This window comes from Epargyreus clarus, unplaced genomic scaffold (genome assembly GCF_041222505.1).
Source record: "Epargyreus clarus isolate Ecla_fem2 unplaced genomic scaffold, WU_Ecla_fem_2.2 ptg000006l, whole genome shotgun sequence".
Lineage (NCBI taxonomy): Eukaryota > Metazoa > Arthropoda > Insecta > Lepidoptera > Hesperiidae > Epargyreus > Epargyreus clarus.
In genome coordinates this window covers 2,948,128-2,961,170 of record NW_027332214.1, presented here as the reverse complement: position 1 = coordinate 2,961,170, position 13,043 = coordinate 2,948,128, and the positions used below count along the sequence as shown (strand labels likewise).

Here is a 13,043-nt window from a genome sequence, read left to right as displayed (position 1 = left end):
AGTAAGTTCATTCTAAAATTGGACTATATTATAGTGATCTACATATCGGGTCTTGAGCAGAACCGATTTTGATGAGTTTTCACCTCGAAATACCACTTTATAGGCAATGCTATGGTTATCTCGAAAATGTCTAGGGTTCCTGCACGCTAGTGCAAGTGCGGTCGCCCTTAACATGCCGAGAGAAGATTTTCGCCCAGCAGTGCGACAGCAATTGCTTCATGATGATTGATATAAAGGAAAAAAATATATATGTAGCTGGTCCTACCGTGCTTTGATAAACCACAAATATCCTTTATGTTTCCAGCTCATACATATTGCCTCTTTTGTTCCAGGTTGATGGCCTACAAGAAGCAGAGAAAGGGAAGAACTCCTTAGGGACCACGAAGAAGGGCATAGGGCCGACGTACTCGTCAAAGGCGACGCGCAATGGCATCAGAATTGGCGATCTGCTCGGCGACTTCAGTATTTTTGAGGAGAAGTGAGTACTGCTAATATTTTTTACTATCTCGTGTAAATATGAAAAAAACATATAGAAACTTATAATAATTTAATCATAATCACTCCAAATCTATTATACAGATGTTTGTGCTATCGAATTATCGAAATGTCGCGTAACAATGATATTAATGATGATGCCTCGAACTCCTAGCCAAAAAATATTTTTATTCCTTTTTACCTAAGAACGAATGGCAATGTTTTTGAACGAATGTTTTTATGTGTGACTATTTTATTTTTTGGCCTGCGTTTAGCTCAAACAAAGGCTTAACTGATTTTAACACATGAGGTGTCGTTGGTCCGCCCGAATCGTGGGAGTACATAAGCTGTATTTTTAAGTTGTCGGGTTAAAGTTTTAAAATAATTATCTACTTTATTATTCCTTTTGACTATACCCATAGGTTTTCGATCCCCGTCCATGTAAATAAATGTTGTATTTAGATTTTATTACTATATTCTGTTCACAAATGTCCCGTATATCGATATTAAGAATTTCTAATAGAACATCAGACCTATTTCTCTGATGTTATACAATGAAACTTATAACTAACATCAGTATATGTTAGCATCCTCATATCATTACAGTAAACAAACGCCGCTAAGTTAACTGACAACGGTTATGTTTACCGAGTACCCAGCGAGCTTTGTTTACAAACTTGTGACGTGGGTACCAAGCGATGATTACACGATAATAGTGATATGATAAGTGGAGAGGATAATGCAGTAAATGTGTTCCTCTTGCATTGTTATCGGCGACAATTGGTGTGTCTCCGTCTGTAATGTTCAGAATGTCACTCTAAATACGAGTAGTTTAATAGGTCTTTAATTTTGTATAGTTGTATATGTGCAAGTATCCAAAAAGTGCATACAAATTGATATTATGAAAACAAAAGCTGGCTAAATGGTTATTCGTTCAGGTCGTAGTGAAGCCAGGCGTTATCTATTTGTATAGCTATATTTGCCCAATCTGACATACAGACAGTGTCGCCAACACCAAAAATCCGAGTCGCTAGGCTCAACAGTCAAAGTTATTACAACTGAACTGATTCTACCACTATTAGTCTTGTTGAGTATGGACTTTGACGGATAAAAGCCACAATATATTATAGAACGACAATATTTATTTATATATGTTTTATTTTATACATGTATTATTGGAAACTTGCTGATTTTTATTGTCTACTAGATGTACCTCGTGGTTTCACTCGTGTAATTTATGTATTATGTCCATAAACTACTGGTAAATATTAGGAAATGGCCACAGGAGAACAGGAAAATAAAAAATACAATTAAATAAAATTCACTCTACCTCTCTGCACTCTGTTATTTTTTTACCGACTTCAAAAATGAGGTGGTTATCAATTCGGCCGGTATCTTTTTTTATGTATGTACACGAATTACTCCGCCGTTAGTGAACCGATTTTAATAATTCTTTTTTTATTGTGTTATTTTTTATTGTAGGTTCTAATGAAATTACAAAGTCAGTTCATCATTGACTATTTAGTTAGGTTAAGGTTAGGTTGGAACACATAAGACAATATAAAACTAAGCATCATTGACTATTTAAGGGTCTGATAATGTGGCTCGGAGACAAAATATGTAACTCCTCAACCGATGGGGATATTTGAGTTGTGTTTGAAGATATTTAGTGTAAGTTCTAACGAAATTGCAAAGTCACTTCATCATTGACTATTTAAGGGTCTGATAATGTGGCTCGGAGACAAAATATGTAACTCCTCAACCGATGGGAATAATTGAGTCGTGTTTGAAGATATTTGGTGTAGGAGGTTCTAATGAAATTGCAAAGCCAGTTCATCATTGACTATTTAGTTAGGTTAAGGTTAGGTTGGAACACATAAGACAATATAAAACTAAGCGGGCAGGGCGAGGTAGCGCCCTGCGAGCGGGCGGTTCCAATCAATGTAAATTCAGACCTTACCTTAATTCATGATCACGTTTATACAATTTTATATTGTATTAATATAAATGTTATTATGTCATCATTAAAAAGGGTAAAAAAATTTTAACAAAAAATACAACCGACTTCTATGTCACTACATAGTAAAAAATAATTCAAATAAATGTTGGTTTAGTACATATTTCTGAAGTCGGCGCTCAATATATTTCGTTCGAATTATTTTTTACTTTGTAGTGACATAGAAGTCGGTTGTATTTTTTGTTATTTTTTTTACAAACACGCGAAAAGAAGTACCTATAACTTCAATAACGGTTTTTTTAAAGAAAGTTTATTTACTTATAGTACTCTAATCGGGTTGTTAAATAGCTAAAAATGCTGAAACAGGTGTGTAAATAGAAAGGCGGTTTATAACAGTCTTAAGGGTTGATCTAAAAAAACAAACAGTGAATCAGATGCTTCATTATGTCTTATGATAATTTTCTTAGTGCTCCAAATTAACGGATATTAAATGAAAGTTCCATACCCGATTAAACGACCCTAAGGGTTGATTTTCCAAAAACGGTGAAAAATGTGTTCTATTATTTTGAATCAAAAAGCTAAATTCCAATTTTCATAGACTTTGCTTCAAAATCTGCCGACTTCTAAACGAAGTGTCTTCTAAAGCCAAATGCAAATTTTTACAGTCTTTGCTTTCAAATTAACGGATTTTAAAATAAAATTCCAACCTCTACTTAATCAACTTTAGGGTTGATTTTGCAAATATCGTAAAATAGATATTTAATTACTTTCTATCGAAATCCCAAATACCAATTTTCATATAGATTTGCATCAAAACTGGGGGACTTTAATACAAATTTTCAACTCCTATTTATTCACTGAAACGCTGTCGAACAGGATAAAAAGTATCCTATGTCCGTCTCCTGGTTCTAAGCTACCTCTCCACCAATTTTCAGTCAAATTGGTTCAGCCGTTGTTGAGTTATAAAATGCTTCACGAAAACGCGGTCGAACGGGATAAAAAGTATCCTATGTCCTTTTCCTGCTTCTAAGCTACCTCTCGATTAATTTTCAGTGAAATCGGTTCAGCCGTTCTTGAGTTATTAAACGACTTCACGGAAACGCGGTCGAACGGGATAAAAAGTATCCTATGTCCGTTTCCTGGTTCTAATCTACCTCTTTACCAATTTTCAGCTAAATCGGTTCAACCGTTCTTGAGTTATAAAATGACTTCAAGGAAACGCGGTCGAACGGGATAAAAAGTATCCTATGTCCGTCTCCTGGTTCTAAGCTACCTCTCCACCAAATTTCAGCTAAATCGGTTCAGCCGTTCTTGAGTTATAAGTGGAGTAACTAACACGACTTTCCTTTATATATATAGATGTGAAAGTTACTGTGTGTATTAAATATAGTATGTTTCTCTAAAAAAAAGTAAAACAGAACATACAGCCGAATACAGAATCTGCTCATTTTCTAAGCCTGTTGAAAGGCATAAAAGAGCGCATTTAGTGCTAGAAACATTATCTACCAGTCTATTTTCTACTTCAATCTGAACATCTTTTCAGATACCGCGCCCTAGCAGCGACATACAAACGCATGTTCCCTTCGCTGGAAGTGGACATCGAGGGCGAGCTGGGCAAGTACAAAGAGTACGCGGCTCGCGTGCGACCCTTGGTCAAGGACACCGTGTCGTACTTACACAGGGAGATACGGTCCGGCAGGAAGGTGTTAGTCGAGGGTGCTAACGCTGCGATGTTGGATATTGACTTTGGTGAGTCATCATTGTTTACCAATTTTAAGAGGTATAGTTCATACAATTTGCTATGATGACGCAATTCATTTCTATATTCAGAGCGGACTAGCATTTTTACGCGGACTATACCATATGTATGCACTATGCAATCCATCTGATGGTAAGTCAATGATGCCAAATTTACGAAATGTTTGTAGCACGAAACTGAGTTACAAGAATTGTCGCTTGGAAAACGCAGCAGTTGCTTGACCAATTTATATGCAATACACATATATAGACATTTGTGAATGGCTATAGATAAACTGACAACGGTGCCATCGTACGGGACGCCGAAAACGCCCGCCACTGTTTAGTAAAAAGGCTAGGCTGTTAATTGAATGGCTATTTAGATTACTTGGATACAAGATACATGTTCAGTAGCAACAAAAACGTAACAAAAAAAAATCAAAAATAAAATGTCGCCAAGACCAAACTATGTATTTTAGGGACCGCCACCATAAGTTATAGTAAAAATAAAAATGAAATTTTATCTAGGGCCGCCACTGTGTAGATATTCGATCAACATTACAAACGGATATAACCGTGTGATGAATAGAAAAACAAAACCCTGAATAGCAATAGAATTTTTACTGAGTTTGGTGTGTTACGACGAACGCGAGTTTACGACCTGATGATGGAAACTCGAGTGTTTTTTCATCATAAAGATTAAAGCCGTAATTCTCCATGATGGTCATGTTACAAGTGTATACTATCATTTTTATACTATCATCAACTTGACGGTTTGTAGAGATATAATTACTTCCTATATATAATCCCCTATTAGTTATGATAAATTACGAACTCCCACTTGAATTGAAGCTTACTAAATTATATTCTTCATATACCTATTCATATATTCATATATTATTTATTATAATAATAAGTCACTTATAGTGACTTATAGTGACTTACTATTATAATAAATAATACAAAAGACAAAGAAACGCTTATCCTGTCAGTTCGGTTAATATTTTTTTATTTTTTTTATTCTCTTGTACATATAATCAAATAATTCTCCAATTCCAGGCACATACCCATATGTGACATCATCGAACTGCAGTATCGGTGGTGTGTGTACGGGGTTAGGGTTGCCCCCTAACGTAATTGGTGATGTTCTTGGCGTTGTCAAGGCGTACACGACGCGTGTTGGTGACGGGCCTTTCCCTACGGAGTTGCATGACGTGAGTGCCTTAATGTGGACTGATATTGCATATATTTATAGTAAGGAATGTTTGTCGAGTCTGTTTCATTCGTACCGAACAAGCTCACGTATGTGATAACACCGTACTTAAATATCGACGATCCCAAAACGTCTTTGGAGATGAATTTCATGTAATGAAGGCGTACACGACGCAAGTTGGCGGGCCCTACCGAGTTGCACGGCATGAGTGTGAATTAATATTGGCATAGTAAGGAATGTTCGTCGAGTCTCTGGCATCCCTACCGACCAAGCTCATTAATATACCTACGTCATCGCACTTCAACATCAGCTAGAAACTGCGTCGGGGGCGTGCAAGATATCCTGATAGTGATAGCAATAGCAATGTTAACTTACGACTGGTGTTTTTTAATTTTTTGGTGGTCTTCTGGTGACATAATGTGAGTAAACATCTGCCTACTAAAAATGGATGTCGTCTCTGTGACATCTTGGGCGAACAATTCGTGCGTGTTTTTGCGGGCAGCTTAATATCCTATTCACATAATTGTGATCTTAAAATAAATTTTCCTTTGTACACTTGCAGGAGACGGGACGGTTGCTCCAAGAGAGGGGGCACGAGGTGGGTGTGACCACGAAGCGCGTGCGGCGCTGCGGCTGGCTCGACCTCGTCGTCGTGCGCTACACCGCCATGGTCAACGGATACACGTCGTATGTCGGATCTCTGTTACCTTTTAGATATATCTTCACGAGAGGAACGATAATTATGCAAATAAATAATTATGACTTATGATAATCTCGGCCCTAGTAGTTGTCATATCATGTTAGCCCCTTCGAGTCGTACAAAAAGGTGGCGCTTCCAAGATTTTCCATCTTACTAGTTAAGTTTAAGTTAGTTTAAGTAACAAATTATATTAAACTCATTTTTTACTTTATTGCAATGTAAATGAAGTGACCTAATAGGCGAAGGAGGATTATTATATTGATAACTACAATTAAAATTAAAATCCCTAACAAATAATTAGACCAAATGCAATCATATTGATATCCAGGCCTGGGATTGGTGGCCAATATGGTGTTTATTACAGATGTTAATTCTATAAAATATTTTTATGAGACCTTATAACATATTCTCAATCTCTATTTAAAGTTACTTAGATTGCATGGACGACAGCATATACATATATCCAAGGCACCCAGAACGTACTACTCTGACCTGATGATATGATAGATAGGATAGATATGATAGATAATCTTTAGTTATATTAGTAGTAAATATTAATTAATAATTAAGCTTTCTTAAAAATAATAAATCTAATCTGTTTGTTCTCTCTTTATTTTTTTAAATACAGGCAAGAAAAACTTATCACAAATCGTTATTTTCAAGGTTGTGTTTGACCAAGCTGGACATTTTGGACACGTTGAAGGAGCTCAAAGTGGGCGTGGCGTACAAGTTGAACGGCAAGAAGATCGAGTATTTCCCCTCATCGATGCCCGAATTAAGTAGTGTGGAGGTGAGTAATTCAATTATATTTGTTAATACGGCCCAGGTGGTGACGTAGAGGGTAACAGGTTCGATTCCTGACCACCCAGGCGACATAATTAATTTAAGATTTGTGGTCTAGGTGTTTGTATAGTAGTTTATGTTTTGCTGTAAAAATAAGTTTTTAATGAAATCATCCATAACGATATATTAACTGGATCTTGTTTATAAAATCTTCCTAAATTTTAATATAAGTCCTCATTCTGAGAGGAGACCCGTGCGCAGCAGTGGGACGGTAATGGGTTGATCAAATCAAATCAATACTCTTTATTGTACCCAATAAAAGAAGATACATATAAAAAATAAACGTATAAAAAATAAAAGACAATACAAAAGGCGGTCTTATCGCTAACCAGCGATCTCTTCCAGACAACCTTTAGGTAAGGAGTTATAGTAGGGATGAATAGAAAAATAGGTAGGGTTCAAATAATAATAATAAACATAATTATAGGATTATGATTATAAAATTGAATTCAGTACTTTATTTTACAAATACCCTCCCTTGCTGGAGCAAATGACAATTGGACTAATTGTCATTTGCCTTTTTGCATTTTTCCATTTTGTAGCATTTACAGTAAAGATGTTTCTACTTTTAGACCCAAAATTACTTATTTAGTAGGACAAAATTTCTTAAGTTTGTTTATTTAGACTTATGTAATTTCCAGGTGGAATACATAACGCTGCCAGGCTGGACCTGCAGTACGGAGGACGTGCGGGAGATGTCCAAGCTGCCCGAGGAGGCCCGCAGATACGTCGAGGCCATTGAGGACTTCTTGCAGATTCCTAGTGAGGAGCTTTATATTATTATACCAGCTGTGCCCCGCGGTTTCGCCCGCGCTAAAAAGAAATAACGCGTTATTTCAATATTAAAAACAGACACTCCAATTTTATTTATATGTATAGATTGTGGTCGCAACTACTTATGTATCACTGTGAAGTTTTTTTATAAGTAGGTAAGTGGTCACTGCCACTAATGGACATTGTAACTGAGTATAGTAGAGGTTTTAAAGGTTACCTACAGCTGATCACAGATGCGTCAACACTTCTGAGGACTAAGACGGACTAACTCGCCGTTCAAGATGCTCATATTTTCTACACATCATTAATAATGAAAAAGTATTTGAGTGTAAATCTTATATATAAAATTCTCGTGTCACAATGTTAGTTACCGTACTGATCCGAAACGGTTTTACCAATTTTCACCAAATTTTATATGCATATTCAGTAGGTCTGAGAATCGGCTACTGTCTATTTTTCATACCCCTAAGTGATAAGTGTTGTACACCATTAACATTTTTTTATTTATATGGCAACACAACGTTTGCCGGGTCAGCTAGTATTTTTATAACATTTTAATTATGCTGTATACTATAGTCTGTGCCAAAGTGCTAATCCGGTCAGTTGTTTCGAGCAAGCCTAGTCATACAATTCGTTAAGGCGACGCGATTCATTTCTATATTCGGAGCGGAATAGTAGTTTTACGCTGACTATACCACCCTTCTATCAGCCAATGAATAGTTAAAAAATGTATTTTTTTTTTCAGTTAAATACATCGGCGTGGGTCAAGGCCGGGAGTCGATAATTAACGCGAATTAACGTTGATGGGAGAGACATTGCTGTTTCATCGACGTACTCAAACGCTTAGTATCTTTATAATATAGTATTAATAATTACTATAACCGTCATGATAATAGAAACTATATGTATTTCATACTTTTTTACAAGTGGCTAGCTTTTAATCGTATAGAATAATAGATAAATTGGTTTGTGTGGTCATATATCCTATAGAAAGACTAATTTGGAACGCCTGAAGTGACCATCATGCCTTTTAAAGCGATACAGCGTATATTAAATGTACTTACTTATAAGTCAGTCAAGTCAGTAAGTTTTGAAGGTGAAACCCTTTGTGGTTCGACTCCGGCGGTACCACCGCCATACCTATTTCTACCTAATAACAGCAGTGTTAGGAGCTGCTGTGTTCGAGTTTGAAGGGTGTGGTAAGGGAGACCGACTTTTCCGAGGCGTTCCTGCTTAGTCCTCAGGGGTAGCGGCGCATCTGTGGCCGACCTCAGGTAGGAATTTATAATCCTATCTGGGGTTGATTACAGATGTCCATGGGCGGCAGTAGCCACTTACCATCAGGTGGACTGTATGCTCGTTTGCTACTCCTATATTATAAAAGAAAAAACATATAACTGTTAATAATTGACTGACTTGTAAGTCTTTTACAAGGATCTTTATGTTTATGCTGTGGACTTACCGATTTTTTAAAGGTAAAGTTTTTGAAAGGTATGGTGGTAATACTTAATACTTACACAAGACGTTCCAACTTAGGCTGGTAACACACTAGCGACAGTCAGCGAAGGCGACTACTACCGACTTGTGTGTTAAAAACCTTAATCTTCAGTAGTAGACATTGTAATCAACTTCAAGTAAGTTTTTCTATTTGAAGTTGGTTACGAGTGTCAATGACCATTAACACATACAAACAACATTCATATTAATGTATGTATCATTAAGCCTTGAAAAAGGCGTTTGAGTATGCACGTATGTAAGGCGGTACGTATTAAAATTTTTAATGTTACTTAATATTAGAACGGTCGGAGCTCCGCTTTAGGCTGGCGTTAGTGAATGTTAACGCGTGTGTGTTCGTGAGTACGTCGGGAGTGAGGCTTGTATCTTGTTGAACCGGGATGTGTATATGTGTGGATAGACACCAGTATTTGCCAAATAACAGCAACGCTAAGCGCTGATGTGATCTTTGAAGGGTGTGGTAAGGAAGACATACTTAACCGGGGCGTTCACGACGTAATCAGTGGTAGCAATGCATCCATTGCCAACCTCAAGTACGAATCTAATCTTATCTGGGGTTGATTACAGACGTCTTGGATTCATCTAAATTGTAGGAGTGACACAGACTATATTACTTCCGTTTCAGTTTATTATTTTTTAAGCCGTCGGGTTTTTTGTGGCATATTTTAGTTGGCATTGGAAGGAATATATTCGAGTTTTAGAATATTTTCTTAGCGTTTTTCCGAAGATGGCTGTGGCATCTACACATATATTATATCATCTATTGTTCAACAGATCGTAGAAATAGAATAGTGTTTCCAAATTATGGTGTAAAGGTCTGATCAAATCCACAGGCGTGTTGAAATGGTTGTAATGCCACACTGCGTACAAGGTCCTAGTTTCGATTCCCGGCGAAACAGAAATCTTAAGTGCTCCGTGTAGCTGCCAGGTTGGGAACCGAATCTGGATCTATGTATCGGTATACCATTTAACTACACAATAGTGAAGTGTGTGAGGATTTGAACGGATCTTCACACTGTATTGGTGTTAGTTGGTTGTCGAGTAAAATATCAAGCCTTGCTGAGAATCTTGGTAAAGACATAGTGACGTTTCCCTGACGCTTGTTTTCAGAGACTGGACTTAAAGACAAAAAAGTTAATGCATTATTACTTATTATATACAAATGTGATGTTTTTTGTGACATAAGAAAGTTAAGCAGGCTATCACCTTACTTTAAGAGCGATTAGAATTCACGTCAATAAATCAAAAGGCAAATTTATTTGTCCTGTTTTACTCTATGTGCGTGCTATATTATGTATAACTTCATTCAATATAGATTGTGAGCGAGAAACATACAATAGCAAGTATGATATACTATAGCAAATATAGTATACGCAAGTATAGAACACAGCAGTTTTAAAATTTGGGTGATTTAAATTAAATCTTGTCGAAACCTAGGCTCCTTATACTATGGGTCCCATGAGTATAAATATATACACGAGCACGCAGGCCTAGTGCCGATATGTAAATAAAAATGCCGCCATTTTAGTTTACAATCTTTTAAAAATCCGTTAAACTACTTAAGTATTTTTTGTTTTTAAATCTAGTCTCGCAATACAAATCGGGATTACTAGCTGGAATGATCTACTTCTGCTTACATGTGAGAAAGAATGGATAATATAATGATACATGGTTACAACAGATAACATGGGTGCCGATTTTTAACCATAACTTAGATTCAGTATTGTTTTCTATTTACGTATTAACTTTATTTGAACCAGAAGCCGTTGACTTATATATGAACCTCGGGTGTGGTACGAAATTTGGGAAAAAAATATATGATTTTAGAGTAATACCGCAGAATTGAGACATTTTAATGTGCAACGGGTAGTTACGATACCCAGTTTCAAATTGTTTTTGCAGCAAAATTAACTCTCGTTGATAATCAATCCAATGTTTGTGTACCAAAAATCGACATTTGACAATATCTTCACATTGTCACGTTTTATCTTTGGTACATACCAAATTGGTATTTTTACCAAAAGAATGGATGGATTGAATATTAACACTGTGTTCAAATCATAAATTGCTGATGCTAGAAGTAGCTAGACTGCTAGAGCGCTTAGCTCGGACATTTCTGCTCACCTGAGGTCCATTCTTTAGTAAGTCAATGTTAAGAGCTAGTAGATTATCAAATTTCAATTTAATTCCGGCTTTCATTGGTTTACTTGTAAATGTTTTATTTATTGTGTATGATTGGGTTATGGATATTTGACAAAAAATGTTATAACGTATAAATGCGCGCCAGGTCATGACTAGCAAATTATTTGGACCGCAAAATTTAAAGTTATTTATGATCGATTTTATATTCTGAAAAACTATTTTGTTGTTATTGTCTTGTTTTATTTCATAATCTATCAATCCCAACTCATATTTTTTTGGAATTAGGATTCTTTCTCTCTTTCTCTATAACTTATTTATAATTACGTAAGTATATCAAATAAGGCGAACGCAATGTCATGACCTCTTGCGTGTATTTACCAAAATTAGGTATTTTACACATGGGTACAGGAATTCAGGAGATAGAAGCATTCTAAGTACAAAAAAACAGATATAAATATCGTGAACATTCTTTCAATTGTACGAAGCTCTAATTTAATCCATATATAGAGAATGCCTTATATCCTAAAACTAAGGATACCTTCACAAATTATGTAGCTTCGCTTCTGGTTTAAAATAATAGCAATTTAATAGGTTTTTTTAGTATTTCTGTTAATATCATCTGGTGCTTAGTACAAATGACGTGTACGTGGTGGATTTTTGAGCAATAATTAATTACACTAGTTAAATTTTATAATCAATGGTAGATGACTTAAGTGCATATTGTTAAGCTTTGCCCACACTAGGGTGCAAGTATTTTGCGACTTACACTTGACAGAAAAAGTTTAAGACTTGTGAGTGCCAGAGTTAATACCGCTTACTTATTATATTTTACTAATATTTTTGCCTAACTAAGAATCGAACTCGGAACTTAATAGCCTGAACTTACGCATCTAAAAACAGTTCTTTCATTTCATACTGTTTCTTATTATATTAACTGAAAAAATACACTATAATTTGTGTCAAAACAGTACGCTAGTGTGGACATGGCTAACATTCATTACTGTACGGCCGTCAATAAGTCAATTTATATAAGACAAGATTAGCAAAATAATTTCAATTATGTGCTGTACGTTATAGACGAAATAAAGCAATAGACTCCTAGTATACTGGTAAGTATGAACTCTCAAAAACTGGCAGATTTATTGTATAATTTGTACAATATTTGAAGACACCGCTTCATATATAAGATCTATATAACTGATGTATTAAAAGTATGTAGTGTCCTTGGGAGTTTATTTGATTATTATGTCTATACCGTACTTATATTGTACGTATTTGGCTACATTTGGACGATTTTTTGTGTGTTGTCGAAATACATTTATTCGGCCAAGGTTTGTCGTAAGTAAGTACGCACTAATGTAGACAAACACTGTTTTCATTGATAACCAAATGTGATCAGAGTATCCAGTATATTTGTACAAAAAGTAAGTGTAAAATCATTTAAGTCATTTATGAAGAACGAAAAAATCACAAACACACACAAACGGTAAAGAAACGTATTTGTTTTAATCGTATGATATTTATATCCAAAATAATATAATATAAATCAAGAAATCTTCAATAGTGTGTTTCAAGCTACTTGTTGCGCCATCTTTTATGAAGTAACAGAAGCTATATTCGTATGTTAGTGCGTACTTATTTATAATTCTGACATTTACGGTTGGTTCCTAGCTAATTGATAAATTGTA

At 35.6% G+C, this 13,043-nt stretch overlaps 1 protein-coding gene across 1 annotated transcript in view; it reads left to right on the top strand.

Moving 5' to 3' along the window:
• The window catches only part of Adss (adenylosuccinate synthetase), a 29,591-nt gene extending 17,422 nt beyond the window's left edge, over window positions 1–12,169 (top strand). The window contains exons 4-10 of the mRNA XM_073073635.1: window positions 333–478; window positions 3,975–4,180; window positions 5,228–5,382; window positions 5,944–6,068; window positions 6,745–6,871; window positions 7,566–7,686; window positions 8,444–12,169. Of these exons, the coding sequence (XP_072929736.1) occupies window positions 333–478; window positions 3,975–4,180; window positions 5,228–5,382; window positions 5,944–6,068; window positions 6,745–6,871; window positions 7,566–7,686; window positions 8,444–8,496 (933 nt within the window). The 3' untranslated portion in view covers window positions 8,497–12,169. The remainder of the gene's footprint in view (window positions 1–332; window positions 479–3,974; window positions 4,181–5,227; window positions 5,383–5,943; window positions 6,069–6,744; window positions 6,872–7,565; window positions 7,687–8,443) is intronic.
• The last annotated feature ends 874 nt before the right edge of the window (window positions 12,170–13,043 follow it).